We start from the raw sequence: 16,385 nt of genomic DNA on the forward strand, positions 1-16,385 counted from the left end.
AATGGGGCCAACAGGCTGCCTTGTTTCAACCCATTGGCAGACGGGATAGCTTGAGAGAGGCCTCTTTCCCCTCCCAAAAGCACTCTACACCATGTATCAGAATGAAGCTCCCGGACCAAGTCCAAGAGCTCAACTGGCATATCAAGGTCCGATAGTTTTCTCCACAGCAGAGGACGATCAACTTTGTCAAACGCTGTGGAGAAATCTATAAATGCAGCATAAATTCTCCCTCCGCGGATCCTGATGTATTTCTGATAAAACTTGCAAGGCGGTCAAATTGTCCATGGTGCCATGCCTTTGCCGAACCCGGTCTGCTCAATGGGCAATATATTATTCTCCACTACCCAATCATTAATTAACTGTAAAAGGCATTTAGCAAAAACTTTGCCGAAAGCATCCAAAAGGGCAATTTGACAGTAGTTTTGAGGGGCATTTCTGTCTCCCTTCTTAAACAGGGGGACCAGTATGCTACCCTTCCAGGAGGGAAGAATTATTTTGTGCAAAAAACAAAACTTAAACACAGGGAAGAGAATCTTACTCCAGAGAACACTATTTTGTTTTAAAACAGAAATAGGTAACTCGTCCGGGCCCATAGCTCCTGAGGAGCGCATGCCCTTAATAGCCAGTTCAATAACCCTTTCGGAAGGCGGAACAAGGCCGGAATTATTCTCTTTCGATCTATCGCGAACGACTACCATTCCATTTCCGGCATACAAATTCATCTTACACCACAACCTTCCCCTGTGTTCGTATCTATTATGTTATTATGTATTTATAATATTGGGCACTTTCATTGCTCGTTTACTCGAAATAAAGTTGGCTGATGACTTAACTGATTCCCTCATCAGGGATCAACTTGTACGCTGCACCAATAACACAAGGGTTCAAGAGAAACTTTTCATCACAAACCCCGCCACCTTGAAGGAGGCGATAGACCTAGTGGAAGGTCTGGAACACAACTCTGGCTGGGTTAAGGGGATGAGGAGCACTTCCTGCAATGCTTGACCGATGAGGATCATAAGAAACATTATGATATTAAAGGAAACACCCATAAAATTCCTGGATCTAAAAGATCGGTCCAAGGAAGAGACGCTAAGCTTAAATGCTTAGAGTATATTTGAAGGGAGGAGGAAAAACAGAAGATTGTTATGCAAGAGTCTCTCCCTAATGATGGTGTGAATAATAAGGAAGGTGAAATTAATGGTTGGTAAGTCAAATGCCAGATTGCGTCAGGGCCATTGGTGGGAAGGACTTGATATTGCTTGCTGATTCTGGATCTCGTTTACTCTCACTAGAGACAAGAATTGGGAGAGACTCTATGGGAAATATGGTGTCAAATGGTTGCCTTCTGGTGTAAAATGGTTGCCTTCTGACAGTATGGGAGAACAACCATAAATTTGATCGGATACTCACTTATGAATATCAATGTGAAGGGGAGAGAGAGGCTGGAGAAGGTTTATGTGGCCAAGCTTGGAGATGATCTTTAGGGCTGGGGGCACCAAAGAGATCTTGGGATCATATTAAATGAAAATTCTAAAGATCAAGTCCTTTTATTTGCCAGGGAGGAGTGTACTTCACTAGTGATTTAGGTGTTTCAGTGTGTGTTCAGGGACGAGTTTGGTCTTCTTATAGACTTTCAACATAGGATTAGTCTAACACAACATGCATAGTCTGATGTACATAAAATGAGATGGATGCCTAATTTGATGTTGAAACCACTCCAGGTGGAAATTGAGAAGTTGTTGCGCAGCAGGGCGATAGAGGCAGTTGAATCCTCAGAGAAGCTGACCCCATTTGTTTTGGCCCCCAAGGGCAACCGAAATATAATCAGGAGATGAGGGACCTGAATTAGAACATCTGGGTAAATTACCAGCCTCTGCCTAATATAGCAGAGGCTTTGTCCCAACTCAAAAATGCTTGTGTATTTGGTGTAATGGACCTATCTACAGCATACTATCAGGGGCTGCTACATGAGGACTCTAAAGCATTAACATCTTTATTGATGCCGCTCGGAACTTTCAGGTATGTAAGGCTGCCATTTGAAAATATGCAGCAGCGGAGGTCAACCGAGAGATGCTGAAAACAGTATTTAAGGGGATTGACTCTGATGTTCTTCCAGGACAATATCTTGGTCTATGGAAATTACACAAATTACACAGAGTCATAAGGCACTGGGGAAGATATTAACAAGAATCGGAGACAGTGGCCTAAAGAGAAAAATTTAAGTTTTGGAGCCAGTTCGGTCTCTTATTTCGGCCACACAAGTTAAGGAAATGAAATAAGTCCCAAGTTAGAGTTGGTAAAATCCACGGTTAATGCTCCCACTCTAAAGATAGTCTGATTGCTCACAGGGCTAGCCAAATATTATGCCAAGTTTATTCCCAATTTTGAAAGTGTGATTCAGCCAATCAGGCGGTTACTCAAAAAGGGGGCTGATGTTTTCTGGTCGGAATATGGTCTAGAAGCATTCATGGTAGTCCAGGGAAACATAGCTAAAATGCCAATGTTTGGACATTTTGATAATTCCAAGAAGACCTATCCTGCCACTGATGCGAGTGTGAACGGTCTGGGTGCTGTATTATTCACCCATGGTACCTGATAGATGCCATCCTTTGTGGATAGGGAAGTGTTGGCTAGCGCCTGGGGAATAATACATAATTTCAAATTCTTCCTGTGGGGAATACCCTTCGTTCTGAGGACAGTCGTCGGTGCAGTTGTGGGGGTACAGGGATATTAACACTACAATGCCCCTTATTAAGAGATGGGTGGAAAATCTGATTGAGTTCAATTATTATGTAGAGTACTTGCGAGGAGCTAGAAACATAGCGGCGGATTGTCCCTCCAGACTACCTGTGGAAAGAAACTGTGGGCTGGATATGATTGATCATAAGATTAGATGGTTCAGGAAGACCGCCATTAAAAAGCTGAATGGGAGATGGGAGGCTGAAAAAGACATGGTCAGGAAGAAAGACTTGCACTATGTGGTGACGGGCTGGCCTGATCTCAGGAGAAAATCTGGTCTTTCTGGAATGTCAAAGAGGAGTTACGCATTCTCATTGAATAATTATACCAGGGAGAGTGTATGATTGTAGTCAGGGTTATGGGAGAAAATCATCAACCTGGCTCACAAAGGGCATATTGGTAGGAATTTAACCAATTCCAGAGTGAGAGAATGCTACTGGTGGCCTGGAGTTGACCGGGCAGGTTGAAGATTGTATACAATGTGCAGCGAGTGATAAATCCAGGTTTGTTAGGACTCTTCCTCGATCTCCAGATAGCCAGCTAGGGTTGGTTATTGAGGGCCCGTTTGAATGGTTACCTTCCTCTCTGTGATTTGTGTTTGTCGTGGAAGACTACACTTCGAACGGGGTTACAACAAGCTGTGTGAACTCCATGACCACTAAACATGTGACTGAGTTCCTACAATACTTTTTTACTTGCGAATGTGTGCCCAAAACCATCATTACTGACAATGATGTGCAATTTATATCCCTGGAAATGAGAAAGCTTCGGAAGGATCTTGCCATAAAACACTACCGAACTGCATTATATTCTGCTCAGGATCATGAGCTGGTGGTGTGAATGTGTTATTTGATTGAGATCTGTGCTCAGACAGCAGTTGAAAAGGGTGTCGCCTTGAAGGCGGTGCTACATTAGAAACTCTGGGCATACCGTAATGCTCCCAATTTGGCCACTAAAATTTCTCTTTTCTTGTGTTTGAAGGACAGGTTAGCGGGAAGCAAGCTGAACCCTCCCTGGCTTGAATTCAGGAAACAGGCACATAAGATTGAAGCCCAGTCTGTCAGACTTCACCAGCAGAATTACAAGAGGTGTTTTAATGACAGACACAAGGCATGTGCTCATGAGTAGGTTTATGGGGGACGTGGTTTTCATTAAAAGTCCAGGGTGTTCTCCCAAAGGAAGGTCGAATTTCCTTGGTCCGAGACGCATAATTCAATTTAAAAGGAATGTTGTGGTGGTGGATGATGGTAGCGTGTGTAGTACGTCACGTTTAGTGAAGGGAGGTTTTAAGGGTTTATCTGAAGAGAGTGGTTGCAGAAGTTACAGTGGAGGGGACATTAGCGGGAAGGTTGGGGATATATCGTTCTAAGGCAATGCCCGCCGTAGTCACCGTCCCAGCCGCAGGTCTACACATTTGAATTACAATGTTTAACTTTCATGTTGCCACTCTAATTATGCACGATTGACAATTGGTTTTGGATTACTTTTCAGTTTTGTTGCATTTGGGTCACCATGCAATGTATATATTATGTAAATATCATGCACCTGTATCTATTTTATTTCTATTTGAATTTTCTTGTTTTCTTATTTTATGTGTCCGAGCAGATCTATTCATTTTCTTCAATCAGCGTAAGCTGCTTTGCAGTTAGGTGTGGTTACTATTATGATTCTGCTTCCTCCTATGTTTTTCAGTTCCTTGCTAGTTCTACAGTATAGAATAATATTTACTTTTATGTGTAAAAAGGGGAATGCGATGTAACTTGGTTACTGCTTGTTAGGACTGTGACATTCACAGTTCCATGATATGACTACGGCTGCCATGGTGACAAGAGAACGAGTAGGACAGACAGTTGGAAAGTGAAGAGCTGTGTGGCTAATAAAGAAGTCTTTTACTGATGCCCGCATCAGCATTCTTAACACACTACAAGCATTTGCAATGCACTTAAGTCTTGCATTTTTTAGAGTTTGAACTATTGGAATTGTAAATGCAAATAGATAAATAAATGCCATTGTCAAGTACCTACCACAAAACAGCAAGCATCGCAGAGCAGCGCATGCGCTGTTCAGGCTCGAACTAAAAATTTAGGGTGCAAATCTTTGGTTTTAATTGATTAAAACACTCTTCTGAATTTTTTGATGGGGCCCAAGGAATCGCCCTATCTTCCTTCCATCTGCACTTTCACATTAAATATATAGGGATTGTCGTCTCGCCGCCTCTGTTTCCAGTTCAATCTGTACATTTAATGTAGTTCTATAGAACACGTAAAATGACGCCAGAACACAGCAAATGACCATGTCCTAAAAGAATCAGAAGTTTTGACCTGCCTTTCTTAACAAATTTTACCACACATAGTAACACTGAAGCTTGAGCCTATTAATAGGCATTTTGTAAGAGCAGCACATTTTTTAATAGGGTTGTCACAAACTTGACACTTTCTATTTTTAATAGATTTGATGACACATTTTGGGTCACTTTTGCAGTTTAAAGTTTATACATACATATCCTTTAGGAATGTCAGAATCCTCGTTGTTTCCAGGATCATTTTCCAAGTGTTGTTTAATTTTTTCTTCTAGCCCTGCAGCATCTGCTCCTTGGTAAAGATCGATTTTCACCTTGTTTCGGAAGAATAGAAATGTGGGCGTTGCAGATATATTATTAGCAGCAGCAGTACCCTGAAGAAAAATCAGATTTTTTAGCTTATAAATGTGAATACACATGCTTAGTTTGCTTAAGTTCATAATTAATATCCAAAACACAGCTCTTATATTAAATGATCAAAACATTAAGTATTATTCAAACGTGTAGCTTCAATACAGACACTTTAGCAGCACCATCATTAGAATAAACTAAGCAGAAGAATATGGAGAGGTTAGAGTAAGGGACTAGTAGAAAAAACAGTAAACTACCTTTGTAATAAAATGTAATCAGTAAAGTAACACCTGGTATAGCAAATGCAAAGAAAGACAAGCATTTACAATGCAATAGGTCTCACAGTTACACAAGTTTAAGCTATTGGCATTGTAAACAACAATGCCTTTTATTTAGGTTTTAAAATGAAAACAAAAATAAAAGGCATAGTTATGTGCAATGTCAATAGCTCAAACTCGTGTAAATGCGATACCTACTGCATTGCAAATGCTTGTTAAAAAAGTACTCCCGGTAGCATGAGACCATTGGAAGGACAATGGATGTTGACAGGAAGAAGTACTCAGTCCATTCTCCACAGAAGAGACAAACACACAAAGAGCTAGTGAAACCAGTATACATGGACCTATAAGAAGCAAGAAAATGAGTGACTTTGAAGCCAACCGATGTTTAAAATGGGTGGGCTGTAAAACGCTTGTATGTGAACAAAATGTCGTGCTTGGACTGTCTCAGGCAAGACCTAAAAAGAGAGGCTTGACTACACGTGGGCTGAACAGCATTCTAAAGCTTAGATTGGAGTATCAGAGTTCACTTAAAGATTTCATCACAAGTCATTCATTTGCAGTTTGTTGAGATTAGCCACCACACACTTTTAATATGAAGCACATGATTAACCACCACACACTTTTAATGAGAAGCACATTGCTGTAGTGTTACATAAAAGAGCAAGTTTTGTGTCATGATTACTCGTGCAGATCAATGAAGATGAAGAGGTAATGGATGAGAAGGAGAGGTAGGAACGAGAGGTAAAGTGGCCCGTGGTAACATTGGATTTGAAGCAGGAACACTGTAATAGAGAATGAATGGTGAGAGATGTATCGGTAGAACAAGATGCTGAAGATGATTATGCAATTTGTGAGAGATTGGTGACTTAGACAAGTGTTGAGCAGGGGTTACCTCCAGGGCTGCCTATAGACAAGAGTATTGTTAGGAGTGGTGGAAAGTGTGTGCCTACCAATGTGTTGAACAGCAAAATGAGTTGAGTTGGTTCACTTTGCCCATTTAGACATGAATATGAATTAAAAAAAGGCTATATAATGATGGTGGTACATGGATGGAACATGGAGTTCAGAATTGTGATATATGGTTTGCAAGAGGACCTATAAATATTTGAATTGCAGCAAGGCATTTATGATGCCAAAAGAGGTTCACAATGGACCTTGGGAGAATATTGGCCATGAGGTTGTGGCCTTGCACCAACCATTACCCCTGTCAGCGCTGTCAAAGGGAGTACTAACACAACTACTCACCATCACCCTCCTACAAGTGTGACCATGCGCACTATTCAAGGCCCCCAAATTTATAAGAATTGCTTGGTTAGCAGGTATTAGCCATTTTTAGTATATTGTGAAATAATAAGTAGCTGTTGTGTGCTCATCTCTGAATTACACAAACAGCCCCACCATGTGGTAGACTGTCATAAGTGCCGGTGTTGACAACTAAGTGTTTGTGTCGAGCCCCAGAAACCACCGGCTGAATTAAGCACTGATCTAAAACCATCTCAAGTTTTAAAACAAGTGTACCTTTTAATATAATTTCAAAGCCTTCATATCTGTCATGTGTAATGCAAAGGCATCCCATGTGACAGCTGTTATATTGCCCACTGCCAGCCTTCCTTCTCGCTGCAGGCGGTGGCAGAGTTTCACCCATGGTACCCGATAGATGCCATCTCTGCATAATTCTTTCAGCTCTGCCACATAATTTGGTCCTCCACCAACCCATAATTTCAGTGGGCCTGAAAATAGGATATCACACTGGCAGTCTTCAGTCCAGGGCTTTCCTTACTTGATTTAGGTTCAACGTACCCTCTGAAACAATATGTCAGGTTTTTGTGTTTTCAATCCTTTATCTTGTTGTGAATGTCCTAGTACTCCCCAACTAAAAAAAATGTCGTTCATATAATGTGTAAATAATTCCAAGAATTCCCCTTTAAGCAAAGTAACCATGCAAGTGCGCGCTAAATCACTAATATTTTTGATCTACTTGTCAGACTTGAAAAACGTTTGTACAAAGTTTTCCTTATATAGAAAAATGAAACTAGGAATATCCTGTCACTGCAATGGTAGGCCTAGTTGTACTAGTTAGTAGTGAATAAGGTCCTCAACAGCAGGTTAAAGTCTCTTCAGTGTTATTAGTATGTTGCTTTGCCATTAATTAAGCAGTTTATCATCGATCCCCTTTGCCCAGTTTCTGGTCAGTCCTTCCTTCCTTCCGTGGTTTGACATCAGTGCAGAAAGTGGTCAACAGTTCAGGAGTTTACCATTAATTCAGTAGTCTGTCATCAGTTTGACATCAGTACCAGGGTTTGTCGTCATTTCTGCAGCTGGCATCAGTTGAAGAGTTTGAGATCGATACAGCGAGGTGTCATCAGGTCAGCCTCAATGACGACAGAAATGTTAGCACCGGAGCGTGACAGCATGAAGCTGCACGCGAGTATTCCGTGCACACATTACCACATGGTCACGTGCGCCTCTGTAGAAATGGAGGGATCGGCATTTACTGTCCATTTCTATACTAGGAACTGACTGACAGTGTTCTATTAGAGTGAGTCCTAGACAAGGAGGGAGGGAGAGTGAAGGTGCACGCTGTGCCGCCGGTTTCTCTGCTGAAGGGAGACAGGAGGTGGCACGTGCGGACAGGAGATGCGTACGGATTGCACATCTCCTGTCCGCGCGTGCCACCACCTGTCTCCCTTCGGGACAGAAAAAGCAGCAGCAATAGAGTCTCGTTAGCGAGACCTAAAAAACAAGCTGAACAAAAATTTGAAATTTACAAATGAGTGGCAGTTCAGTGCTGAAGAAGTATTGGTTACTTAGTCTGAAGCGGAGTAGCTGTGCCACAGACGTAACCATTATGTCCTGGAACTGGCCCGCGGGGGGAATCGCTGGCGCTCCCCCGTGGACTGTCTCTAACATGCCCCCACTGGAGAGGGCAGCGGAAGCCAACCCCTCCCTCGGCTATCAGATAACCATGATGTCATTTGTGTCCAGCACGTCCAGACAGAGGATGTGATAGAGGTACGTCCTTTTCTTGGGAGGGGTGGGGACGCTGGAGGTGTCTTTTTGGGAAAACAGACAAGGGGAAAGGAAAGAGTTTTTCCTTTCCGTCTGTGCCGGTTTCGAATGGATTCCTGCTCCACGATTGCAGGAAAAGTCTATTGTGAGCTGCCCTTTGGGAAACGGTTGCCCCCGTGAGGGGTGATACTTTTTTTGTCCATGTTTCAACCCCTCCCCCCCCCCCCACCCCGTGGTGCTGATTTGGCAGTTTTTAGGCCCAAACCCTACAAGGCACCAAGGATTTTATTTGTGTGCAGTCTGGGAGCCACCCCTTGAGCAAGGGCCACTCCCACTGGGGTGATTATTTGTTCCTGTGTTTCAACCGCCCCCACCCCTTCCCCTGGGACTCTCTTTTGGGGATCAATGTTTTGGCCATTTCTGCCACCCTTAGGGGCAGATAGCCTGTATATGTTTGGGACCATCTGGCCCAAGGGGGACAGAAGCTGCAAGACCACCAGGGATTTTATTGTTATTGTTATTGAGTAGCATTTTTAAAGCGCGTAGTTACCCAGAGGCATCCCAGCGCTAGGCACCTTAATACAACACAAATCAGCTGGAACAGAAAAGCTTTTAGAAGTTTACGAAACTTGAGGTGATCAGACTCACGCCGTATATGAAGTGGAATAGTATTCCACAATCTGGGTCCATTAAACGAGAACATACGACCTCCAGTCCTCGCATGCTTAATTCTAGGCACAGACAAGAGACCCTTGCTACTAGATCTCAGATTCCTGTTAGGAGTGTACCATTGGTTTCAGGACCTCAGCAGAGGGGGACCATTTCCACCAACTGATTTGTGTATAATGCAGAGGGCCTTCAATTGCACTCTCTGCTGGACAGGGAGCCAATGTAATTTGGCCAGAGCAGGTTTGGCAGAAGATCGTTTAGGAACATTCAGCAGTAAGTCTGCAGTCTCTTAATAGTGGTCGTTGGAGCACCCAAGTATACCACGTTCGCGTAATCAAGCCGCGAGAGCACGATTGCCTGCATCAGGATGCGTTTTGCCCCAAAAGGAAGCAATGAAAGTATTTTCCTGAATTTCCTGAGCAGTCCGAAGCAGCTTCCTGCTACTCTGCATGACTGTTATTTGAAGTCAAGGTTGGTATCGATCCAGACTCCCAAGCTTTTAACCTGTTTCTTAGGGATCGGGGGGGGGAGAGGGGTGGATGGGGTACATAGACAGCTAGGCCATAGGAGATCAATGTTGGCTGGGGCTGATTCACCAAAAAACATAAGCTCCGTCTTGGAGCCATTGAGCTTCAAGAACGAGCTGCCCATCCACTCAAAACTACCTGATGACAGGCCCGAAGATCAGGATTGGGCAGACTACCATGATTTAGAGATACCACCAATTGGGTATCATCTGCATATGAGACCACCTGAACTCCAAACTGAGTTAATTTCCCAGCCAATGAACGCATATAAATGTTGAACATAGTGGGGCTAAGGGAGGATCCTTGAGGAACCCCACAGTTCAGCAAGATAGGCTCCGATACAGATTCTCCTTCGAATACCCTGTAGGAGCGATCTTGGAGAAAAGATTGAAACCATTTAAGGGCTAGTCCTGTTAATCCTACTTTCCTCAATCTTTGTATCATTAAATGATGGTTCACTGTGTCGAAGGCTGCGCTGAGGTCCAATAAAATTAGGGCAGCGCACCTCCAGCATCCACGGTTCTTTTTATTTCTTCTGATGCAGCTAATATAGCTGTCTCAGTTCATTGCTTAGGTCTAAAGCCAGTTTGGGAGTCGTGAAGATATTAATTGTCTTCCAGATGTGCAGACAAGATAAAATTTACAAATTTTTCTGCCATCTTACTAATACCAGGCAGCAGGGAAATAGGCCGATAGTTACTCCAATTCTCCAGATCCAGGCTAGGTTTTTTAAGCAAAGTCCTAACTCTGGCCTGTTTCCACTATTGAGGCACAATGCCTGATTCAAGAGAAGAATTGATACAATCTAATAATACTGGGGTCACTACTTCAGAAAGTTCCCGCAGGATTTTGGGAGGGGCAACATCTGTCGGTGAACCCGATTTAAGTCCTTTCAGAAAGGATTGCAGTTTTATAAGATCAAGTGCAGGAAAAACCTACAACAAATGGGCTGGGCAACAAGAATTGCGTTCACTTACTACTGCCTCTTGAAAAGAAGGGGGGACTGTAGGAAGTGACTTGTATATCAATTGAATCTTTTCTGCCAAAAATTTGGCAACAAGGTCACATCTAGCTTGAGGTGAACTAGTACTAACTATAGGAGTAGCTGATGTGAGAAGTCTGTTAGTGATCTTAAATACCTCTCCTGAAGAGTTTGCCGATAAGATCTTATCCTGGTAGTACAAAGTTTGAGCGTTTTTAAGCACAATGATTAGAGGAATTTGTCCCTTGGGTTGCTCCCATTTTAGAGGGGTGAATATTCTGGCTGTTTCTGTCCCTCATAGGCCTTGATTTTTAAGCCCATGTGCCCCCAGGGAAAGTTTGTGTGTTAAATGTAGTTCGGCTGATGGTATGAGTGTTTTGCCATTATTTGTGATCATAACTTTTTTTTGTTCTACTTTTCATTTTAGTGCAAAGCTTTTGTTTTACTTTTGTGCAACATGTGCTTGTGGTTTCGGCACTGATAGAGTTGAAGTTTGTTTAATTCCACCCACTGTGGATTGCACCACCCAAATTCAAGTAATGTACATATCAATAAAGAATGTCCAAAAAGTATTGTGTCTTTTTTCTTTTCTTCTTTATTCAATTTTCTTTTAGGCAGCCAACGCGTTTCGTTCAACAGAACTTAATCAGGGCGTGCTGGCTGTGTCCAATGTGCACAGACATCACTTTTCGTTTTCTGTGTTTCAGCGTCCAGAATCAAAGTAAATGGCTAATGTGCCGAGCGAAAAAGTAGCGTCCTCTTCTCAGTCAAAGGCGTCCGGATGCGAGTTTGTTTAGTTGAAAGTGTTTGGTAAGGAAACTTTTATTATATTGTTTACTACAAATGTGTATCAATGACCTTCATGAATTTTTTTTGGGAAATGCTGTAATAATAGCAGCCTACTGGGCTTCTGTTTTTACTTTTATTTGTGCACAATGTGTGTTGTGTGTTGTGTTGCTTTGTGTGTGATTTTCTTTTGTTTTCTTTTTTAGTGAGATATTGGTGCCTGCCAAGTCTGTGCAGAGAAGGTGCTGGTGAGTCTAGCTGCCTCTGGCAAGTGAGTGGTAATGTTTTCCAGGATATAGGTCTTTGTGTGCTTTGCATTGATTGACTTTACCTTGCAACTGCTATATGCCTATAGTTTTTATTTTTGTTTGATAAATCCACATTTAGTTTATGATTTTTCTTCTTTTTTTTTTTTACAGTGTTGGGTACTGTTGACCTATTTGTCAAGTTACTTGTATAACTAAGGAGTATGGCTAGCCGCAGGATGACCGCTTAAGCAGGATGTTGGTGTGCTTTGAATCTTCTTCTGACCATGATTATGGGACTGTCTCTGCATCTGAGAAGGAGGAAGGCTGTTTCTGGCAGTGAATTTCTGTCAGAGAGGAATTATCTGATGAAGCTATTCTCAGTGTGGATGAAGCTACTCCCAGGGCGGATAAAGTGCAGGTTTTAGAGGAGGACACTGATGTGCCGAAAGTGCAGCACAAGGCTTCTGGATTGCAGGCCGGGGTTGTAAGGCTTCCCATTGGAAGTACTGGACTGTGGGTTGACCCATGTAATAGAAAAATTCCTAGGCAACAAATGACCTGTCGAGAATCACGTTAAACATGAACCCTTGATAGGTAAAGGGAAAGCCTCAATATACTGACAAGCACCCCAATTTTTATATAAAATATATATATACACATATATATATATATATATATATATATATACACACACATATATATATATATATATATATACACACATATATATATATATACACACACACACACACATATATATATATACATACATATATACACACACACACACACACACACATATATATATATATATATTTTAAATATAAACAATACACATCAAATATTCAAAAACAATTTATAAAAAAGCAGGTTGCAGCAAAACATGATATAACCACCATAATTGATTAAAAACATTTCATAGAAAGTATCAAATTACATAGGTACAGTGGTGATCAGGATATTCAACAAGTGAATTTAATGTCGCAATCGATCTCGACGCGCAATTCGGTGATGGACCGCCTTCTTCAGGAGAACGACTAGATATTCTACAATATAAGTAATATACATTTCAACTAACAAAATACAAACTGTAGTACATTGAGGCTAGTTAACAAAATGAGACAAAAGTACACAAAGGGCCAAGGTGGGAAAGGTATTGTGATTACACAATTCATGCAGACCTATCAAGGGTTCATGTTTAACCTGATTCCCGACAGGTCATTTGTTGCCTAGGAATTTTTCTATTACATGTGTATTTACCCTGTCCTAGGCACTCCATTTGGAATCAGGGGGTCCCTGTTACTTCAATCTAATTACCCACAACTGTGGGTTGACCCAAACATGGTGCAGCCGGTGCTGCCTGTCATTAGTGGTGTTGCAGGGTGTAGAGTGAATTGTGAAAATATTTTGCCTATAAATCTCTTTCAGTTGTTTATGGACGATGTATTTTTGGCTGAGATTGTTGAGCAGACTAAATTTGTAAGCTGAACAGTATTTCAGGGACAATAGTGCCAGACTTAGGCCCCACTCTAGAGCTGCCTGGTGGACTCACACAAATCTGGATGAGCTGAAGACTTTCTTGGGTTCAACCTTCTTGATGGGCCTGTTAAAGAAGCCATCGCTGTCTTCATATTGGTCTACTAATCCCTTGATGGCAACAGCTGTATTTCCTGTAACCACGAGTCTTAAATCGGTAGGTGTTTGCTTCTTCTTCGGATGTTGTATTTTTCTGATCATGCGATTACGTTGCCCGGAGATTACCTTGATTGGGACCGTCTTAAGATTCGGCCTGTACTTGATCACTTTGTTGATCGATTTTCAGAGATCTATGTGCCTGGGAAAGAGATAGCGGGCGATGAGTCTTTGGTCCTGTTCAAGGGCTGATTATTATGTAGGCAGTACATTCCTAGCAAGAAGGGCACATTACGTAATTAAGATGTATATGCTGTCAGAGAGAAAAACTGGATAGGTCTATAATTTCAGGGTCTACATAGGTAGGGATTCCAGTATTGACCCCCTTGGTTGTCCGTCCACTTTTGGAGTTACAGGGAAAATTTTGTGGGAACTGGGTAGAGGACTTTTTAACAAAGGTCACCATTAATATGTAGATAACTTTTACACTACAGTGCCATTGTTCAAGGAATTGTTCCAAGTGGACACTGTTGCTTGAGGCACAATCCGCTCTAACCGTAAAGGTTAGCCAAAAGAGCTGGTTTGTGATAAAAAATAAACTTGTGTAGGGACAGTGCAGAGCCTTGCGTAGTGATGAGCTTCTAGATATGACATTTTCTAACGTGAGAGATCTTTATATGCTGACTACCATCCATGATGAAAGTACTTCACCTGTGACTGTTAGGTTTCTGAAGTGTGCAAACCTTTGTGCATTTTAGACTACAATAAGCACATGTATATGTAGATCGAGTAGATCAGAGGTTGGAAACTTACAGTACTGTTCATAAGGAGTACGTTTGGTATGAGAAGTTTGCTATCCATTTATTCCATTTAGCAAGCTACAATGCCTTTGTTGTATTCAAGGATTGCTCTCCAGTGTCAAAGATGACATTTGTTCAGTTTCAGCAGTCTCCAATATGCAGCCTTGTTTTAGTGGAACAGGCAAGAATTCCTAGAGAAGCAGTGGTGCAGGATGTGGCTACATTGAAAAATGGACACTTTCCCGATGTCCTTCCTCCCACAGCTAAAAACAACTTTGTAGTAATTCAGAAGATACAAATGATGATGTCTTGAGTATATTTATTCAGTTACATGGAGAGAGAGCCAGTATAGGAATCAGCTGGCTCTAACAGACATCAACTCAAGAATGCCTACAGGACATTCTTAGGTAACTAAGCATAGTTAGAAACATTCTACAATCAACATGACTAGAATTAAAGGGGAAGCTTACTACAAACTTTCTAGCTAAGAAGTGTAGAGCCTGTGCCTGAAGACCTGTGTGAAAGGAGAGGCGTTTGTACTGACCCAATTGTTCTCACCCTGGGCTGTGTGTGCCCACATGTTTTAAAATTGTACCACACGCAATAGAGTTTTTGGTTGCAACCGTGAGCATATAAGTAAACTGACTGTATCATTTAATATTTTTTGTTCAGATTTTATGGTTGGCACAAGTGTGATGTATTTAGTTAGAGCTGTTGTGCTTGTAGGTATAGTTTTGTATCTATTGCCAATTGGTTTGTGTTCCACACACTCCATCAGCCGATGTGGTTGCTGTGTCAGGCATGTGGGCGTATGAAAGTGATGGACACTTGAATGGCGCTGCCTGTTGATGTGAGTGTTGCAATGTGCTGGGCCCGCGGCTGGCAGTGTGAATGGTCTTGTATGCTTCAGTTATGAAAGTAGTTTGCCTGCCCTGTAAAGAGGTTGGTGCCTTGTCATGGCTTTACAGCTCACAAGCTGCGAGTCATTGGCTCAGGTTTTTTACTATTAACAGTGCATTTTTTGTGTGAAATCTCGTTAATAACATTTTATATTCTGATCCATCACTCACCCTGGTGCCAAATTCAATTCGGTATGTGTATGCGCTTAATGAATAGTTGGTTGTGAAGTAATATTTGCATTTTCTGGCTGTTTCTGGTAGTGTGTACATTGTCTCTAGGGAAAATCTATCAATACTCAATATTTTCATAAAGTAGAAACCAAGGGGAGTACAGGGTAGCGTTCCTTTCGTGGATTCTAACAAGTTTTCTTACCCAAAATGCCCTGCAAACATCTAAATGGGACAACAATCATACATTTTCTTTGCATTACTGTGCCATACTCTTCCAGAATCAGAAAGAATCCACAAATTTCCTACCGCCCACCATGATTTATGTAAATAGAATCTGCTCGATGAAATCTACCCAAATGCATGCTTTTTACAAAAATGCGTGGGATTATTAACAATAACATGAGTATACAATGTAAAATGTACACAAGGCACAATATTTGATTTCTTAGTTGAACATGATGAGAATAATGCTTAACTTTTAGCAATAGAAAAAGATTTATATTCCAGAATACAATAACACCTATACTCCACTCAAACAATTTTATGGGTAATAGACATGATAATGAAGTAAGACTACATTGCTGGTTAAGAAAGGTGTAATTGTTACACTAAGTTTTAATATCAAATCAGTTTTAAAGAAGCAAGAAGTACTTCATTTGACGGAGAACTGTAGTAAATCACATGAGCTTAGGTAGCTTACAAAGTACGTTTCTTTGTCAGGAGTAATGCACGTCCAATCTCTGCTCAGTCATCCAACTGCAGTCTCGTAACTCCCTCACACTAACATTCTAAATTACCATAAAGTCAACATGCTATACGGTTGCTTAGCATAGACCGTGCTAAGAGGGGAAATAGGATGAGGGAATATACCACTGGGAAAATAGTTAACAACACACCCCCTTAACCAAGAAAGCAGAGGGAAAAGGGAAGAATGCATAGTACTATATTATTAGTACATCAGATAGTCTCCCCCCCCCCCTTTCTCTCCC

At 41.6% G+C, this 16,385-nt stretch overlaps 1 protein-coding gene across 1 annotated transcript in view; it reads right to left on the reverse strand.

The window, feature by feature from the left end:
* The window catches only part of TXNL1 (thioredoxin like 1), a 117,212-nt gene that overhangs the window by 71,015 nt on the left and 29,812 nt on the right, over window positions 1-16,385 (reverse strand). The window contains exon 3 of the mRNA XM_086960435.1: window positions 5,242-5,415. Within this exon, the coding sequence (XP_086816561.1) occupies window positions 5,242-5,415 (174 nt within the window). The remainder of the gene's footprint in view (window positions 1-5,241; window positions 5,416-16,385) is intronic.

Source organism: Lissotriton vulgaris, chromosome 3_1 (genome assembly GCF_964263255.1).
Source record: "Lissotriton vulgaris chromosome 3_1, aLisVul1.2, whole genome shotgun sequence".
In the NCBI taxonomy this organism is placed as follows: Eukaryota; Metazoa; Chordata; class Amphibia; order Caudata; family Salamandridae; genus Lissotriton; species Lissotriton vulgaris.